Source organism: Odontesthes bonariensis, chromosome 14 (genome assembly GCF_027942865.1).
Source record: "Odontesthes bonariensis isolate fOdoBon6 chromosome 14, fOdoBon6.hap1, whole genome shotgun sequence".
Taxonomy (NCBI): domain Eukaryota; kingdom Metazoa; phylum Chordata; class Actinopteri; order Atheriniformes; family Atherinopsidae; genus Odontesthes; species Odontesthes bonariensis.
In genome coordinates this window covers 6,800,030-6,819,763 of record NC_134519.1, presented here as the reverse complement: position 1 = coordinate 6,819,763, position 19,734 = coordinate 6,800,030, and the positions used below count along the sequence as shown (strand labels likewise).

The 19,734-nt window shown below is 41.3% G+C and overlaps 1 pseudogene and 1 gene segment (V, D, J or C); both read right to left on the bottom strand.

Moving 5' to 3' along the window:
* Positions 1–6,883: 6,883 nt before the first annotated feature.
* LOC142398891 (Ig kappa-b4 chain C region-like) lies at positions 6,884–9,084 on the bottom strand. The segment is given in 3 exon segments: positions 6,884–7,368; positions 8,322–8,403; positions 9,055–9,084. Coding segments are annotated over 3 exon segments (441 nt in total).
* Positions 9,085–12,173: 3,089 nt separating this feature from the next.
* LOC142398887 (immunoglobulin kappa constant-like) lies at positions 12,174–13,956 on the bottom strand (annotated as a pseudogene).
* Between the last annotated feature and the right edge of the window lie 5,778 nt (positions 13,957–19,734).

Here is a 19,734-nt window from a genome sequence, read left to right as displayed (position 1 = left end):
CAGTGGATCAAACTCTGACTTCACTCTGACCATCAGTGGAGTTCAGGCTGAAGATGCTGCAGTTTATTACTGTCAGAGTTACCACTACATCAACAGTCAGCATGTGTTCACACAGTGAAAAACAGTCGTACAAAAACCTCCCTCAGTCAGCCTGAACAGAAACTGAACCGACAGCTGCAGAGACTGATACAGTTCACTGAGGACACACACACACAATTCTGTAAAGCAAAGTAGATATTACTTAAATTGTGAATCATCCATTTATATTTTACTACTTCGTTTCTTATCTGACTGATTTAAAAAACGTGAGGCAAGAACATGGGAGAATCCATAAAAAAACTGTTCATGACCTCTGACCTCATCATCATCATGACTTATGACCATCTCAGCAATATCCAGTTAGAAAACATGAATGCACTCCTCAGTTTTCCCCCATTTTCACAGATGAATGACTGGATGGCCCAGAAGAACACTCTACATCTTCCAATTTAACAGTGTTTTGATTTAGATCAATAAACATATGTTTAGTTGATCCTTATGAGTAGAAGAAAACAGCCAATTATCACTGAAATACTGCTGATCAGATTGCAGTTTCTCAGAGAATTGTTGGTAATAATGTCCATATAAAAGATTGTTAGAATCAAGCTGGTAATCCTCCATCAGTTCTATTTAATTTATTATGCACATAAATGAAATAAACTGTTGTTGTAAAGCCACAGTTTCAGAGTAAGTTTGATATACCTTCTTTATCTTATAATGTAAAGAAACAAAGTTTATAACAGAGCACAAGCAAAGGAGCACATATGAGGTACACTCTTTAACATAATTATTTATTTTCTATCATTTTTAACAGCAGCTCCGACCTCCTTTACATCACACAGTTTAAAGGAGACGGTGTCATGTCACTCTGAAGGAACAGTCAGTGTTACACTGTCATCTACTGCTGTTAAAAAAGGCAGTTAAAGCCATTCCCCTGTAGATTTCATTGATCTATTGTCCTCATCAGTATATAAACATATGACAGCAGGGATTCTTGTGATATCTGTAAGCCTCATAATAATACAGAACACTACTGATGACTTCTACATGAGGTCCCAAATGCACTTCAGTGACAGAGAGGTTCCTTCAGTGGCGTGAAAAAACTAGTTGGTCCTTCACTAAAAGGCTTCAGTAAAGTTAATGTTAACAAATCAGAAGCAAAGTCATAAAAGTCTAAATAAAAGTCAAACTGAATAAAGGTTTTATTGCTTTAAGTCTTATTCTGACTGATGGTCTGACTGTTATATAAACAGTGTGGCAAAGAAAAAAGTCATTTGATGAATGGAGCCATAATTAAAGAAATCTTTATTGATTTGAAACATGAAAGATCAACAACAGAAATAAAATCGTCAATGTTGATGCATTTATTGACAGAAAGAAAGACAGAATACACAGTGAGACTTGAAAGAGATTAAAACCAGTATCAGAGTCCCAGTGAGTGGGATCAGGACTGGGAACACTGGTCTCTCCTCAGTGTCTGTAAGACTGGAGTCTGGGAGCCCTGTTTGGCCTCACAGGTCACAGAGCCCACCTTCTCCCACTGGTCTGCAGGGAGCCTCAGGGTGCTGCTCCAGCTGTAGCGGCCGTCCTTCTGCAGCAGCCCGGGGCTCCTGCTCTCCTCCAGGCTGCTGCTGCTGCTGCCGTCCACCTTCCAGGACAGACTCCAGTCTGAGGGGAAGCCCTTGTTGGCCAGACACATTAAAGTGGCCTTCCCTTTCTTCAGCTCTTCACTGGAAGGGGTTAACACTGTCAGGGTGGGAGGGGCGTTACCTAGGAGACACCAATCAGCTTAGAGCACAGAAGCCATACAGCTGTCAAACACCAGACACTTGAACACCTTTACTCTGAGAAAGAAGATTTTCTCCTTTAAGGAGTTTCAGTCACAAGTTTTCTTCTGCTCCAACAGTCTCTCACACCTTGTTTCACTTCCCTATCAGAAACCTCTCATGCATGCCAGCAAAGACAGAATAATCACACATTTTCTATTAAAATGTCAAAGAAGTCCTAAAACATCACTAAAGCATGTTTCCTGGTATTCAACAATCTTAACATTACACATGCAGTATTTAGTTGAAAACTGAATAATAGAAAAATTAAGAAAGAACAATCAAACAAGTTTCAAGTAAACATGAAGCAGAATTCAGAGAATTCTTCAAATGGTTTCAAACTCTAAGCAAACCGAATAAAGAGACAACAGTTATGGTGTTGGAAACCTGAAAACTATCCTAAGAAGTTAACACGCTTCATCTTTCCTTCACATCAAACGGTTTGAATTTATGTCTAAAATGAACGTTGTTCTAACATTTTGACTCAGGTCTCACTTCAACTACATGACAGAAGAGCAGACTCAAATATATGAAAACTGAAACTATTGGAAAAAGACACATTTTTTATCCTTCAACATTAGAAATAAGACATTTTAAAGACTAATCAACGACATCTTGTTGAATTTGTAATGTAATATAAACTTACTTCCAACATCCAGTCTGGTTCCTCCACCGAACGTGTACCACAGTGATACAAACTCATTGAGCCGCCGTACAAAAACCTCTGACTGCACAGAGACACGGCTCTCTGACTCTGTCACACTGAACTAAACCAAAAAGCCCTGAAGAATAAATCATTAAACCCAAAAAACTAAGTTTTCCTTTTTTTCCTTTTTAAAAATTTCGATCGAAATCATGAGATCTTTTTTGCACAATAGTATTTGTAAAAATAACTTTTCTTTTTTTTTCGTCTTAACATGCAGAACAGAGAAAAAACTACAACATAAGAGAAAAAAAGAGAAACAGCAACTAAAAGCAGCTTTAATTGAACTTACTTCCAACATCCAGTCTGGTTCCTCCACCGAACGTGTACCACAGTGATACAAACTCATTGAGCCGCCGTACAAAAACCTCTGACTGCACAGAGACACGGCTCTCTGACTCTGAGACAAACAAAGTTACTCAACAAAACAATGATGAATTCATGAGTTGATATCAAATTTAAATATATTAACATATAGCACATAATAACACTGTGTATTATTTTATTTAGCATTTACAATTCAAGACTTAAATCATCTTTATATTCATCAACGTTTTAGACTGATGATCATTTATTTTACTAAATAATAAATAGTCTGGCAAGATATGAAAGATTCAGAAAGTCTAATTTACTGGTACATCTCTATTTAAATCACTTTCTAGAATAATTGAACAATATTTTATTGAAAAGTTTCATCGTTTAAAAAATGTCTTCTGTAGCGGAGATTTGTGGTTATTTTATCCACTATGTTCTGGATTTTTTAACAAAAGATGGAAGGGATTCACTGACAGAGGCAGAGAGAATTTTACTGCAGATCGTTTCAGTAAACTCAGATTTTGAGTTGTCTGATGAGGAAGATGGAGAAAGGTTAGCCTCGGTTATCCAAACATTCAGATGTATTGAGCCTCACACACCAGAGTTCAAATAGTAGCTGAATCCATGACCAGAAATCAGTTCTACAAAATAAGAAATTCCATTAAGATTGTCAATGACCTTGACGTGTCTGATGAGGACAAAAGCAAAGATCTCCTGTGGAAAGTCAGGCCTCTCCCAGACAAAATGAGGCAAGGGTGTTTAAGTCTGCCAAGACATTTGCCCACTGATGAGCAAATGATTCCATTTACTGGCCGCTGCCCTGTTGGGCAGTATGTTAGGGCTAAACCATACCCAACTGCACTGAAAGTGTTTGTCTTCACCACACCAACTGGTATGGTCTTAGATTTTGTAGTCTACCAAGGCAAGACCACCTTCAGAGTCACAGAGGGACAGGGCATTGGAGAACAAGCTGTCCTCCATCTGGTCCAATCCGTTCCCAAAGGAACCCACCTGTTCTTTGACAGGTTCTTTACGACCGTCAACCTCCTGGACCGTCTGATGGCAAAGGGAGCGTCAGGAATCTGAACCCTTGTGATCAACAGAATTCCAAAGGAGTGCAATATTACAGGGGAGAAGGCCATCAAAAAGAAAGGAAGAGGGGCATCTGAGATGGTGGTCAGACCAAGTCCTCCTGAACTTGCTGTCATTAAGTGGTTTGACAATAAGCCGGTGGTCATGGCATCCTCTGCCTATGGCAGTGAGCCTGAGGACTCTGGGGATCACCGATGCGTGGCTTCAGTATGAGACTGACTGCCAGTTCTTAGGTTGAAATAGATATTTTCATTGAATTTATTGATTGTTATCGTGGTTTAGTTTCACATGTATAAAATTCTAATTTATACTGTAGTGGACACATGATATCTCTAGGAAAAATGATAAAATTGTGATATGACAACAATTTTTTTTCCTGGTAGTCAGGACTGAAACCAAAAATGATACTAAAGGAGAAAGTTCCATACAAGACATGACTTGAGTTTTTTTATTTTGGTTTATTTAGCTTTTACAATATTTTCACGTGAAATCTGTTACATTTTTAGAATGAAACAAGCTGTACACATGATATTTCTCGAAAAGTTAAAGTATGATAAAATAGGAATAAAGAAGTTTTCAGTGAATACTTGTATGAATTGGCTGTTAATCCTTACACATACATTTTAAAATTTGTTGAAACATTTAAAAAAATTAAAAAAACACCATTTATTTTAAATGATTTATTATTTCTTTCCAAATTGACAAAAAATAAATGAATAAGTAATTAGAACAGAAACCTTTAAAGAAATCCTTTACAGTTTCTAATCAATGTCTTGATGATAAGAAATGTTGGAGTCAGTCAGAGCATTTCCATAGAGAGCCACTTTGCATCAGCAGCACCATGCTCCAGTGCTCTGGCAGAGTTTATAGTCCTGAGAGTTGAACACTGGATGACTGACAGCTGACCTTCATGACACCAGAAGCCACAGAAATCCTCCTCATCAGAAACATGACTTTGATCTGCGTCCTCATCTGGACTCTCCTCTGCTGCTGCTTCACAGGTAAAGTCCAGAGAATCAAACTCCTCTCCTCTATGAACATCCGTCCCTCTGAAATGAAGCCGACAAAAGCATGAAGCTGCTTTATGTTTTTGTCTCTGTATCCTCAGAGTCCAGAGGTCAGGTCACAGTGACTCAGCCTGGAGCAGTGAGCTCTGCTGTGGGAGGCTCCGCCACCATCACATGTAAAACCAGTCAGGATGTTTATGTTCGGATAGGCTTCCACTATTTAGCCTGGTACCAACAGAGAGATGGAGAAACTCCTAAACTGCTCATTTCCTTAGCTGACAGCAGAGCATCAGGGATTTCAGATCGTTTTACAGGCAGTGGATCAAACTCTGACTTCACTCTGACCATCAGTGGAGTTCAGGCTGAAGATGCTGCAGTTTATTACTGTCAGAGTTACCACTACATCAACAGTCAGCATGTGTTCACACAGTGAAAAACAGTCGTACAAAAACCTCCCTCAGTCAGCCTGAACAGAAACTGAACCGACAGCTGCAGACACTGATACAGTTCACTGAGGACACACATTTCATGGAACATTTTAAATATTATTTTAACCGTCACACTTTGCACCATCCATTAGTTTAACTATCTTTGTAATTCTCTGAACACACACACATAGCTTAAATGTAATTAAGTTTCTGAAGGTTCTGTTATCCATCACATCTTATCAAAATCTATTAACATAATTTTTTTCCGTCTAAAAAAGCAAAGAGGAGCTATTGTGTGGCAGTTAAATAAAATACAACTAGCACAACCTTTGACCCCAAATCCGCTCTGTGGATTTAAAACAAACTCAAAAAAAGACGTGTTAAATTCATGAGTTGATACCAAACATGAAAATAGTTCTAAACAACATATCTTTTTTCTTGCTTTTTGTTATTCTTCATTAAATTTCCGTGAAATCTACGACAGTTTCAGACTGAAAGAAAACTAAAAATCTAAAGGAGTTCTTCCTCAAACATTTCCAGCACATTAAACTGAGTATGAAGAAGTTTGGGGTAAATACTTGTATAAATTCTGCCTGTTGGAGTCAGTCAGAGCATTTCCAGAGGGAATGTTGTCAGATCAGCTCACTACAGTCTTTATTGTGGCTGCTTACAAATATCTATTGATGCAGTTTAAAGGTCACATTGAGACACGAGCAGAAGAAATGCTGTAATTGTTTTATTCTCATGTAATCTTCCTCTGTAGTTAAATCCGTTTGTCCCTTTTGACCTGGAGATTAGATCATCATCACATCAGGGAACAGCCGACCAACAGATTCTTAAATGAGTGTGAAGAACATTGTTCCAGGACTGTGGAAGAGTTTAAGAACACATTAGATGTTTCTGTGAGATTGTTTACACTAAAGACATGAATCAGCCTTTATATAGAGATCACTGATGATGATTATACTCTGATGTTGTAAACCAATCAGAATGTACTGTTCAGGATCCTACAGTAGCATGTTTCTGTGAGGCATTTTAGCTTTACTCACAGTTACTACAGTGTGTGGATTTTTATCTACACATTTCAGCACAAATCTTTCTCCTACTGACATAATTCTTTCATCATATTTAAGATGTTTTGATTGAAATTCTTCAGCAGAACAATCAGCTTGATAACTACAAGGTTTTCATCGAGTTACAAAGTCACAAAAAGTTGGAACATTAGATTAAGTCATTTCTATCATGGCTGAATTTAAATGACCATTCTGGGTTGTTCTATTAAAACAAACACTGTATGACATGAGCTCATAATTCCTTTCTCACGTTGTTCAACTATTTTTTAATCTAAAATAATAAATATATTTTATTAGGTATGTCTGTGGATTTTATGGAACTGGTGGGGTCATTGTTTCTTTCATTAAAACACAAACGAAAACATTTGTTTTGATGAAAAGGCTTTTTATTTAATCAGGGAAATCTCAGTTATAAAAATCAATGAGAACAATTAAAGTATTAAAAGATGAAGAAGACATGAAATGGTTACTGTAGAAAAGAGACAGAGACCGTGTTGAAAAGTAAAGACTGAAAGCAAAAACAGTAACTTCAATATCAGAGTCCCAGTGAGTGGGATCAGGACTGGGAACACTGGTCTCTCCTCAGTGTCTGTAAGACTGGAGTCTGGGAGCCCTGTTTGGCCTCACAGGTCACAGAGCCCACCTTCTCCCACTGGTCTGCAGGGAGCCTCAGGGTGCTGCTCCAGCTGTAGAGGCCGTCCTTCTGCAGCAGCCCGGGGCTCCTGCTCTCCTCCAGGCTGCTGCTGCTGCTGCCGTCCACCTTCCAGGACAGACTCCAGTCTGAGGGGAAGCCCTTGTTGGCCAGACATACAAGTGTGGCCTTCCCCTGCTGCAGCTCTTCAGTGGAGGGGGGCAACACTGTCAGGGTGGGAGGGACCTGACCCACTGGAGAAAGAGAGGATACATGTTGAGAGGCAGCAGCTTTTTAATATCTCACTTCCTTCTCTGAGCTCGGTAACTACGGCAACAGACAGGCTTCACTGCTGAGCCACAGCAACAGACAGGTTTCAGTACTAAATATAAAAAGGTTTAAGGCTTTTTGCTCCTCAGATGTTTTCAGTTTTATTTCAGTCAGTGTGGTACAATCTAAAATCATGAATGCAATTTTCAAACCAGATCGTCAGCCTTCATGTCATGTATCACCTGTTTACATCAAAAACAAGTTTTTCATTCATTTCACAAATCATTTCGACACGTTTATATAAATCTATCATTTCTACCCTCTCCTGCTTCTGACTTTAGCGGCTGCAAAATTACGTGGAAAAACAGTATTTTCCTCCTTTACAGTCATTTCTCTCGTAGTATTTTCTGTTATTTTGCATCATAAAACAACCTTTGTAGAGAAATCACATGAATCAATACCCCTCATACAGTAATGCATCACTTTTCTCCTGCTGAAATGTTTATATGCTGTTAGATAAAAGTGCAGCCCAGATCAGCATGGCTCCGAATTTTGACTAAATTGTTATCAATGACACAGAATTAGTCCCTGTGAAATGTTCATTCACACAGATATTAAGTGTGGAGAGAAAAACTAAAGCGTTTGAGAATAACCTTCAACTTGTTAACTTTGTTTACGAATTATTGTTCATGTAACATGTAAGAATTATTTTCAGTCGTCACCAGTTTTCAGAAGCTTAAAATTTCCTGAGTAACAGAGAGAAGACTTTTGAGTGTGTCCGAATATATCGTCTCACTCACTCATCAACAATTACTGCAATCATATAAACTACATTTATTCATATATTTTTCATAAATGAACAGTTTTCTGGTTATGAAATGAAAAATAAAGAAGGAGCTATAAATTTCAGGTTATTAGAAGAGTAAAATGTACTTACAGTTAACTGTCAGTCTGGTTCCTCCACCGAACGTGTTCCACAGTGATACAAACTCATTGAGCCGCCGTACAAAAACCTCTGACTGCACAGAGACACGGCTCTCTGACTCTGAGACAAACAAACTCACCAAAACTTTTGCTGTTTTCTAGAATTTTAGCTCAAATAGGAACTGAAGAAAACACAGAGCAACAAATGTCTCACATCAGATTTTTATATATTTAGTATTTTTATGTTTGTGAAAATAAAGATGGACTCATTTGATGCCGTCTTATAAAACATTTTTACAGAAGGTGAGACATCATGACCCCATGAATGAACTAATAAGAGACGCTGATAACAAATCTCATTAATTAACCCAAAATGTTGTACATAAACATGCATATATCTTTATTAGATGAAATTGTCACAAATGCAATAAAGCTCATGTTGAACATGTTCATAAATGCTGATAAGGAGACAGGAAGGGGTGAAGGATGGTGTTATAGTCCAAGTGTTTTTCACTTTTCAGCTTCTCTCAGTGTTGCAGTATTTCTGGGTTCTACGTTTTGTTCGACACGACTCTCTGACTCTGAAACAAACAAACTGCAGAACTTTTTAAATGTTTGAGAAATACAAACTTAATTACACATTCAGCAATAAACAGGATATTTAAATTCATTATAAAATAATACATTTATGAATGTAAATGACAGACATATTTAACAACATGTGTACAGATAAAGTGGTAAAGCACTGAAAGATTCTGCCGTGCAGCCAGATCCATTGTAGAGTCCATCAGAGAAATATTGAGCAGGATTATTAACAATTGTTGATTAATAAAAAAAAAAAACATAAAAAGTTATGAGGATTGGCAAAAAGTTTAATTTTGACAATAAAATTTTAAACAAAATTTTAAAAAAAACCATATTAATTCAGAAAAACACTATAAAGTTTCTGATCAATATCCTGATTGATAAGACAACTCCCTGTTGGAGTCAGTCAGAGCATTTCCATAGAGAGCCACTTTGCATCAGCAGCACCATGCTCCAGTGCTCTGGCAGAGTTTATAGTCCTGAGAGTTGAACACTGGATGACTGACAGCTGACCTTCATGACACCAGAAGCCACAGAAATCCTCCTCATCAGAAACATGACTTTGATCTGCGTCCTCATCTGGACTCTCCTCTGCTGCTGCTTCACAGGTAAAGTCCAGAGAATCAAACTCCTCTCCTCTATGAACATCCGTCCCTCTGAAATGAAGCCGACAAAAGCATGAAGCTGCTTTATGTTTTTGTCTCTGTATCCTCAGAGTCCAGAGGTCAGGTCACAGTGACTCAGCCTGGAGCAGTGAGCTCTGCTGTGGGAGGCTCCGTCACCATCACATGTAAAACCAGTCAGAATGTTTATGACTCCAGCTGTTTAGCCTGGTACCAACAGAGAGATGGAGAAACTCCCAAACTGCTCATTTACCTTGCTGACAGCAGAGAATCAGGGATTTCAGAACGTTTTACAGGCAGTGGATCAAACTCTGACTTCACTCTGACCATCAGTGGAGTTCAGGCTGAAGATGCTGCAGTTTATTACTGTCAGAGTTACCATGAAATCAACAGTCAGGATGTGTTCACACAGTGAAAAACAGTCGTACAAAAACCTCCCTCAGTCAGCCTGAACAGAAACTGAACCGACAGCTGCAGACACTGATACAGTTCACTGAGGACACACACACAGAATCACAATAAATCTTATCAAGCTTTTTCTATATGACTTTCTCCAATGCAGCCTCATATCCTTTGATTTCTAAGATGAAATAATGTGTGCATCAAGAAGAACTTTCAGGCTGGAGTGCCACTATTAACTATAATTTTCTCCAGTTTTAATCAGTTTGAAGAAACAGATCAGAACTCCTCATAGTAAAAGATGAGTTCTCCCAGACATCTGTACATCCTTGAATAATATAAGGTATTTTAGATATTAAAGATTATGTGAAGAAGATTTCTTGGAGTGTTCTTATAAATATTGAAATGATATAAGTATACTTCATGATAAATAAATCATATACACTACTAGTGAATGTATAACTATATATGCTCACGACATACAATTATATACATCGTATATGCAATTCAAATGCCATAATATGAAAAGTTCATTACTATCCTACTAAGTCTTGTTTCTTCCATTTCTCTTTGAATCAAATTGGAAGCTTCACAAAAGCTTTGAAAGGCCTCATTTTTACTCACAAACATTAACTGCATGCATTGTTGCTGACTTGACTTCCATGTTTTCTGGCTCTGCCAACACGTCCAATTTCTGTTTGAAGTTTCCAGAGTAAGAAATCTAAGCTCCTGGGCCTCAGCATCACTTCAGGAATCATCACAGCTTTACTTGATAAAATCTCTTGCACACAAACACCACGACTTGTAAAAACTTTGAAATTCAAATGACAAAAACGTGCACGTCCATGCACATAGCAGTCCAATGAATCTGCGCACACATCTGGAGTGTAGGAACATTTAATGTGCGGTTTGTGATCGATAAGTTTTGCAGGCAGCATGACAACAATTTATGATGTGCTGACATATCGAAAACTTCCGCTTTGGAGTTTGTGGAGCAGGTTATCTGAGCTCTGTGGCCTCAGGCATCATCCACTGACTGATCTAGTGGGTGCTGTGAAGCAGCTTCATGGGAAAATAATGATGAGATTAGCAAGGAGACATGCAACAGGCAGGGAAAAATATGGCATGATTGGCTGCAAATAGGTGGAATAAACACCAGAAAGCAGGAGGGTGTGTGTGACCGAAGGGAAAGCCTCTGAGCATCTGTTGGTCGGGTTCATAAAAAATCACAGTCCCTTTGAACTGAGAATGTGACTGACAAAAGTCACACCTCAGTTCTTTTTTTCCTTTAGAGTCTATTTATGTTCTCAGTGCTGTATGTCTCTGTTTTCTGATCAAACTTTATACCGTGATGACTGATCTCTAAATTCAAGATTGATCGAATGATAGCCTGATATTTTGCTTAAAGAATCTGTTTTCTTCAAAGAAATATAAACTTATGTCAAGTCTGGATTGAAGACTTTCTTCAAGTTTTTAATCAAACCTTTGGGATCTGAAATATTTTAATATTTCTTTCATTTTCCTGTTGGGATCTGTTTGCATCAGTTCCGTCAGTTCCTCAGTTATTCCTCTAGATGGCGCCAAGGAGCAGGGTTGGGCCACAGGCTCTGCAGGTGTGTTTTCCTTCGCACCTGCTAATCATCTACCCTCATCAGAGGAGGATAAGAAGAGGTGTCGGCCAGCACTTCGACGCCAGAGTGTTTTACCGTCGTGGTAACTCTAGGCCTCCGTACCTGAAAATTCTATGTTCAATCTTCTTACTGAAGACTTATTTCCGTATTCTCGTTCCCTGTTTCAGGTTTTTCTCCTGTCGATGGTCTGTACTCAACCTTTGTCTGAGTTTCAGAGGAGAGAAAACCAGGAGAAATGTTTATGATTATAGTATCCATGATTGTTTTTGTTTGTTTGTTTCAATATAAATGTCACACAACTCTTGTGTAAGTGTAGATATCTTCTGGAGTTAGTGCACACTGAATTTTAGTTTCCCTTTGTACCCACTCTATGCCAATATATGTGTTTTCACCCCGAACACCGTTGAAATTTTGTTTTATATGTACCTATTCAAATCTGAAAATGGACAAAAAGGGATTCAGTATTCACTTTGTGTTCATTTGAAAAATAGTCAACATCTGATTTTGAGAACAATTGACTGTTTATTGAGACCGATAGCAGAAAAAGAAACAGAAAAGCTACATAATGCACATAAAGCAACAGAATGCAATAACTGTAAAATATTTTCCCAGTCCCAGTGAGTGGGATCAGGACTGGGAACACTGGTCTGTCCTCAGTGTCTCTGAGACTGGAGTCTGGGAGACCTTGGTGGCCTCACAGGTCACAGAGCCCACCTTCTCCCACTGGTCAACAGAAAGCCTCAGGGTGCTGCTCCAGCTGTAGAGTCCTTCTGCACCCCGAGACTCCTGCTCTCCTCCCAGCAGGTGTTACCGCAGCCGTCCAACTTCCAGGACAGACTCCAGTCTGAGGGGAAGCCCTTGTTGGCCAGACACATGAGGGTGGCATTTCCCTGCTTCAGCTCCTTTATGGAGGGGGGCAACAGTGTCAGGGTGGGACGGACATCACCTAGGAGACACCAGTCAGCTTAGAGAACAGGAACCACACACTTGTCCATAGAACAGCAGACACTTGGACATCTCTACTGTCAGAGCTGATTTTCTCCTTTAAGAAGTTTCTGTCAGGTTCTGCTCCACCAGTCACTGACTAACACATTGTTTCACTTCCCTTTAAGAAACCTCTGATGCACATCAGCACAGAGAGAATTATCACACAGTTTGATCTGAAATATGTAAAACTGTACGGGAAATTTAAAACAGCAGATGTCTGCAAATTTAGAAAGTAAGTTTTGCTTTAGTTCCAGTTCAGAAAAGCATCTCACTCACATTAAACATTCTACATATGGAGCATAAATATTGCTTAAACAAATGAACACATGCTTTATTTTAAAGGGGATTTAAAGTAACGTATGACATGATCATTACAGAGATTTTAGAATATTTCCTCTTCAGTTTAATGTTGTTCTACTTGTACAAAATGCATGTTTTTATTCATTGTAGAGACAGTCTTGCCACAATATTAAAATATTTGCTCTACTTTCACAGAAATGTTGACAAATTTTAGCAAAGCCAAGCCAAGCTCTATGAGGATAAATAAAAACTATGACCGGTACAATTTTTGTCAAGAAGATATTTTTCATTCAAACATTAAATGGAATAAAGCCCGCTTAAAACTTACAGTCATTGATATTAAATACAGTAAAAACTTACTTCCAAACTCCAGTCTGGTTCCTCGACCAAAAGTCCACCACAGTGATACAAACTCATTGAGCCGCCGTACAAAAACCTCTGACTGCACAGAGACACGGCTCTCTGACTCTGAGACAAACAAACTCACCAAAACTTTTGCTGTTTTCTAGAATTTTAGCTCAAATAGGAACTGAAGAAAACACAGAGCAACAAATGTCTCACATCAGATTTTTATATATTTAGTATTTTTATGTTTGTGAAAATAAAGATGGACTCATTTGATGCCGTCTTATGAAACATTTTTACAGAAGGTGAGATATCATGACCCCATGAATGAACTAATAAGAGACGCTGATAACAAATCTCATTAATCAACCCAAAATGTTGTACATAAACATGCATATATCTTTATTAGATGAAATTGTCACAAATGCAATAAAGCTCATGTTGAACATGTTGATAAATGCTGATAAGGAGACAGGAAGGGGTGAAGGATGGTGTTATAGTCCAAGTGTTTTTCACTTTTCAGCTTCTCTCAGTGTTGCAGTATTTCTGGGTTCTACGTTTTGTTCGACACGACTCTCTGACTCTGAAACAAACAAACTGCAGAACTTTTTAAATGTTTGAGAAATACAAACTTAATTACACATTCAGCAATACACAGGATATTTAAATTCATTATAAAATAATACATTTATGAATGTAAATGACAGACATATTTAACAACATGTGTACAGATAAAGTGGTAAAGCACTGAAAGATTCTGCCGTGCAGCCAGATCCATTGTAGAGTCCATCAGAGAAATATTGAGCAGGATTATTAACAATTGTTGGTCAATCAAAAAAAAAAACATAAAAAGTTATGAGCATTGACAAAAAGTTTAATTTTGACAATAAAATAAAAAAAAAAATAAAAAAAACATATTAATTCAGAAAAACACTATAAAGTTTCTGATCAATATCCTGATTGATGAGACAACTCCCTGTTGGAGTCAGTCAGAGCATTTCCATAGTGAGCCACTTTGCATCAGCAGCACCATGCTCCAGTGCTCTGGCAGAGTTTATAGTCCTGAGAGTTGAACACTGGATGACTGACAGCTGACCTTCATGACACCAGAAGCCACAGAAATCCTCCTCATCAGAAACATGACTTTGATCTGCGTCCTCATCTGGACTCTCCTCTGCTGCTGCTTCACAGGTAAAGTCCAGAGAATCAAACTCCTCTCCTCTATGAACATCCGTCCCTCTGAAATGAAGCCGACAAAAGCATGAAGCTGCTTTATGTTTTTGTCTCTGTATCCTCAGAGTCCAGAGGTCAGGTCACAGTGACTCAGCCTGGAGCAGTGAGCTCTGCTGTGGGAGGCTCCGTCACCATCACATGTAAAACCAGTCAGAATGTTTATGTTCGGAGAGGCTACCACCGTTTAGCCTGGTACCAACAGAGAGATGGAGAAACTCCCAAACTGCTCATTTCCTTTGCTGACAGCAGAGAATCAGGGATTTCAGATCGTTTTACAGGCAGTGGATCAAACTCTGACTTCACTCTGACCATCAGTGGAGTTCAGGCTGAAGATGCTGCAGTTTATTACTGTCAGAGTCTCCATGAAATCAACAGTCAGGAGGTGTTCACACAGTGAAAAACAGTCGTACAAAAACCTCCCTCAGTCAGCCTGAACAGAAACTGAACCGACAGCTGCAGACACTGATACAGTTCACTGAGGACACACACTCAAACAAAAGCACATATATGAACTATTGATAAACTCTACGTGTAACACACATTTAATCTCTCTTAATAGATGCATATAAACATATTTCACATATTTTTCCGTACATGAACTCTCTTTAAGAATATTATCATTAATTCAACATTATTAACCCGACATAGCAGGTGACTGAAGCTCCAGTTCTCGTCACAGTCATCCAAATATTAGTGTATTAGTGTAGTTAATATTATATCCAAGTCTCTCCAAGTACATGGAGACAATAACACTACAGAAATAATAATAAATTATATTTCTTGTTTTAAAATTTATTTTGATTCATATATTTTTATCCATAAATACAGTTTCATGACTGGCAGCAGTTAGAAGATTAACCCTCGTGTCGCCCTTCGCATTCCGTATACACCCGGGTGTTCTCTCGCACCGGGTCAAACTGACCTACGCTCCGAGGATGAGCAGCAGGAGTTGGCACAGGTGGGGCAGTACAGGAGCGCGCAGCCTCCGCATATGTACTTCTCGCAGCCACGGCAGACGTTGTGCGTTTTACTGTCCTTCTTGGAGGGACAGACCTGACACCTCTTCCTCTTACTCGCAGGGATGGGTGGTGGTTTGACAGGGGCTGTGGAAGCGCCGGGGGCCTGGACCTGGACCCGGGTCTGGGTCAGGGCCTGGACCTGGACCTTGGTCGAGGCGGGAGGCTCACCCCTCAGCAAAGGGGCAGCAGGGGAAGCAGGGGCAGAACAAGAAGAAGAAGAAGATTTTTTTTATTTTTACAAAAACATTTATTCACATTTTAACATAATACATCACACTGTGTCAATCTGTAAAACAGGATAAATTAGTGTTCAAGAAAAAATGCAAACTGCAGTTCATTATCATCATCAATGGAACAAAGAATATCATTAAAACACCAGATGCTTTTAAAACGTTGGAGATCGTCTGTGAGTTTGTAAAAGCTAAACTCCAGCCTCAGTCTGCACCTGAGGTTGCAGCACCACACGGAGACCGCCTCCTGACCCGCTTTGTCCGTCACTTTGTTCTTTCTGGAAACATAAATAGCCAACTTAGCTTCACCCAAGATAAAATTTAAAAGCTGAAACTTCTGTTTGTCTGTTTTTTTATATCCTGCGCCATAGATAAAACGTGTGATGCTAAAAGACTCATTAAATAGGTTAAACACGGTAGTTAAAAGAGTGAAGAGCACTGTGAGTCTCTGACACTCGCTAAAAACGTGATAAACTGTCTCCTGAAGGAGACAGAAAGGGCACTGGTTAGACACAGCCGGGTTTAAAACAGAGATAAAAGCATTGGAGGCGATGGCACCATGTAAAATCCTCCACTGGAGGTTGGCAGTTCGTTTTTTTTAATGGGAGGCTTGTAGAGAACTCGCCACTGTGGACCGGCTCCATCGGCTCCCAGCCTGCCGGTCCACACAGTGGGCTCTCTGTCACAGAGCCCCCTCCTGTTGAGCACTTTAACACAGAGGTGGTAGAGAGTCCTCCTTCCAGCCGAACAGAAGCCGAGGCTCCCGGGGTCCCCGAGTAGAGGCCCACTGAGTTCCCTAAGCTGGGGACTCACATGGACCCCAGGAAAAGGGTCCCCAGGGTCCGGCTCCACCCCTCTGCCGTAGTCCAAGAGGAGGCCTTTCTCTTTGCCAGAGAGCCTCCGCCTCCAGAGCTCCAGTACCCGCTCTGCCACCCTGGCGGACCTGATGCCGAGGAGAGAGCCCACAGCCTGCGAGTCCGTCAGCGCCGGCCCCGCAGTGTCCACCAGCTGCTGGAACACCAGAACCTTTCTCCTGCACAGTGCTGTTCTCAGTCCAGGCGTAGCTCCGCTGGACACGTCCAGACGGGCCCCGTGCACCAGTGGCTCCTGCAGCAGCCAGAACAGGGAGGCAGAGCTTTGTCGTGAGTCAAGTTTAAAAAGGACCCATGACTTAAAAACACTGTGATAAAAAGGAGGCAACCCGTTTAATTTTAATAAAGTGCAATCGGTTAAAAACAGAGCAGCATCCAGTCCCAGGTCACTCGCACGTTTAAAAATGCAGCCGGCCACTTCTCTCCACACCAAGTCCGCCGGACCTGTTAAAAACCTTTGGACAAACTGAAGCCTGAAAGTGGAGGCCCTGCTGGCCAGGTGGATGAGGCCCTGGCCCCCCTCCTCTCTCGGTAAAAACAGCACCCCCTGTGGCACCCAATGCCGACCATCCCAAAAAAAGTCGACAAGTTTTGCTTGGACCTGAGCCAGTAAACCTGATGGGGGGTCCACGCAGGCCAGGCGGTGCCACAGCAGAGATGCCACCGGGTTGTTCAGCACCAGCACTCTACCCCTGTAGGACATCTGGGGGAGCAGCCATTTCCATTTTTGTAGTTTGCCTTCAACCTTTTCTGTGATGCCCTCCCAGTTTCTCCTGGTCATCTCCTCACACCCGAGGAAGACGCCAAGGTATTTCAACCCCTCTCTGCTCCATTGCAGGTGCTGAGGGAGAACTGGGAGGCCATCACACCATCTGCCCACAACACCCGGATCTTGGCTATAAAACCAGCGCTGAACCCAAACCTCTCCATGGTTTTCCAGAGGAAGTTGTGTTCAACGCGGTCAAAAGCCTTTTCCTGGTCTAACGAAATGAGACCAGTATCAATGCCCAATGAGCTGGAAACCTCCAAAACATCCCGAATCAGGTAGACATTGTCTACCATAGACCTGCCAGGTACACAATAGGTCTGATCCCGGTGGATGACCTGCTCCATAGCATTTCTCAGCCTGTTCGCCAAGGCCTTGGACAGGATTTTATAATCTGTGCACAGGAGTGACATAGGGCGCCAGTTCCTTATCTCCTGAAGGTTGCCTTTCTTTGGCAGGAGGGTGACAGCAGCCCTGCGGCAGGACAGCGGCAGGGAACCCAAAGCCAAGCCCTCATTAAAAACCTCTAAAACATCGGGTGCTAAAATGTGCCAGAAGGCCTTATAAAACTCGACACTCAGACCATCGATGCCGGGAGCCCTCCGTCCCTGCATGCCCTGCAGAGCAGCCTGCAGCTCCACCAGCTGTACGGCCTGCTCCAGCTGTGCGCTGGTCTCCTCAGAGACCTGAGGCAGCTCACCACAGAACTCCTCAAACAGTGCATCATTCTCCTCATATGCACTCGCATAGAGGGATGCGTAAAAATCCACAGCTCGCTGTCTGATGTCTGCAGTGTCAGTGAGTTCCTGCCCTGTGTCAGAGAGCAGAGAGTGGATCACCTTGGCCTGACCTCGCTTCTTCTCCAGGCCGAAGAAAAAGCTAGAGGGAGCATCCATCTCGGAGATGTTCAGGAACCGGGATCGGACCAGTGCACTCTGCACCTTTGTGTCCAGCAGGTTGGCCAGAGCCATCTTTTTAGATTTGAGGACTTCAATACATCCTCGATTTCCTGTGGAAGTGGCAACTGTCTCCAGTTCCACGATCGCAGTCTCCAGGTCCCGTATAGATCGACAGGCATCCCGTGTAACATTGAGAGTATACTGCTGGCACAAGAGTTTTATCTCAGTCTTACCATGGTCCCACCACTGCCTGAGACATGTAAAATCACCTTTCCTAAGCCTAAAAATGGCCCAAAATAACTTAGAGCTTCTTTAAAACCTTTATCAAATGTTTGCGTTGAATTAAAATGCCAGTACGCACTCCTGGGTAAAACATTCTTTAGAACAACATGACATAAAACCAAAGTGGTCAGTAAAACCGACTGGCATGATCGTACAGCCCTTAAAAACATTAAAATGATGTTTAAAACAATAAAAGCGATCAAGCCTGGCTGAGGAGACCCTACTGTCTGTCAGGTGGGACCACGTGTACTGCCTGCAGTCTGTGTGCGTCCTTCTCCACACATCCACCAGGCCGTGGGAGCAGACCAGCCGCCTCAGAGCGAGCTGGGAGGCTGGATGAGGCTCTGCATGGTTACGGTCTAAAACCGCGTCTCCAGTACAGTTAAAATCCCCCCCCAAGAATAAAAAGTCCTCCGAGCCACAGCAGTTCAGTCCGTTGTTGACCTGATTAAAAAAGCTCTCCCTCCCTGGACCATTGGTCGGAGCATAGATGTTTACAAAAACCAGTGTGTGATGTTCAAACTTTGCTTTAATCAATAAGCACCTCCCTGGTACGATGTGCTCGACCTCCAGAGACAACGGAGTGAATGTTCTGGAGAAGATGAAGCCTACTCCTGCACTCTGAGTGCTGTGATGGCTTAAAAACACTTCACCTGCCCACTCCCTGTTCCAGTCTGCCTCATTGCTGCCATCGCTGTGGATTTCCTGTAAAAACAGCACATCTATCTTTTTTCTCCGTGCTGTGTCAAAAACCAGAGCCCTTTTTCTGGCCTCCCTGGCTCCGTTAACGTTTAACATCCCCACTCTTAAAATGTTCATGGTAAAAGAGATGTTAAAACCAAAGACAGTAAAATAGAGAAGTAAAACCAGTTCTAAAACCCTCATCGTTAAAGTCCGATTTGACTCACTTTGATCATTTGTTTACTGAGCCTGTAAATTTCCCGATCAGTGAGACCTGAAGAAGCTTTGTGCTTAAATAAGGTGTCTCGCTGAAACGTAGAACTTAAGCAGATCTGGAAAACGCTGCTCCAGATGCAGGCCCTTCATGCCCTTAGTCTGCTGCAGGAAGGTCTGGAACACCTCAGCAGGATACAGGTCACCCTCCTGACTGGCGGTTGTCTGACTGAGAGACAGCTCGCTGCAGTCAGACACACCGCCCTCGCTGTCACTGCTGCCTGCGTCGCTCGCTCCAGCCTCCAGCCGGCCGGTTTTACAGCCCCCCACAACCTTCACCACATTTTTGCGTTTGCTGCGA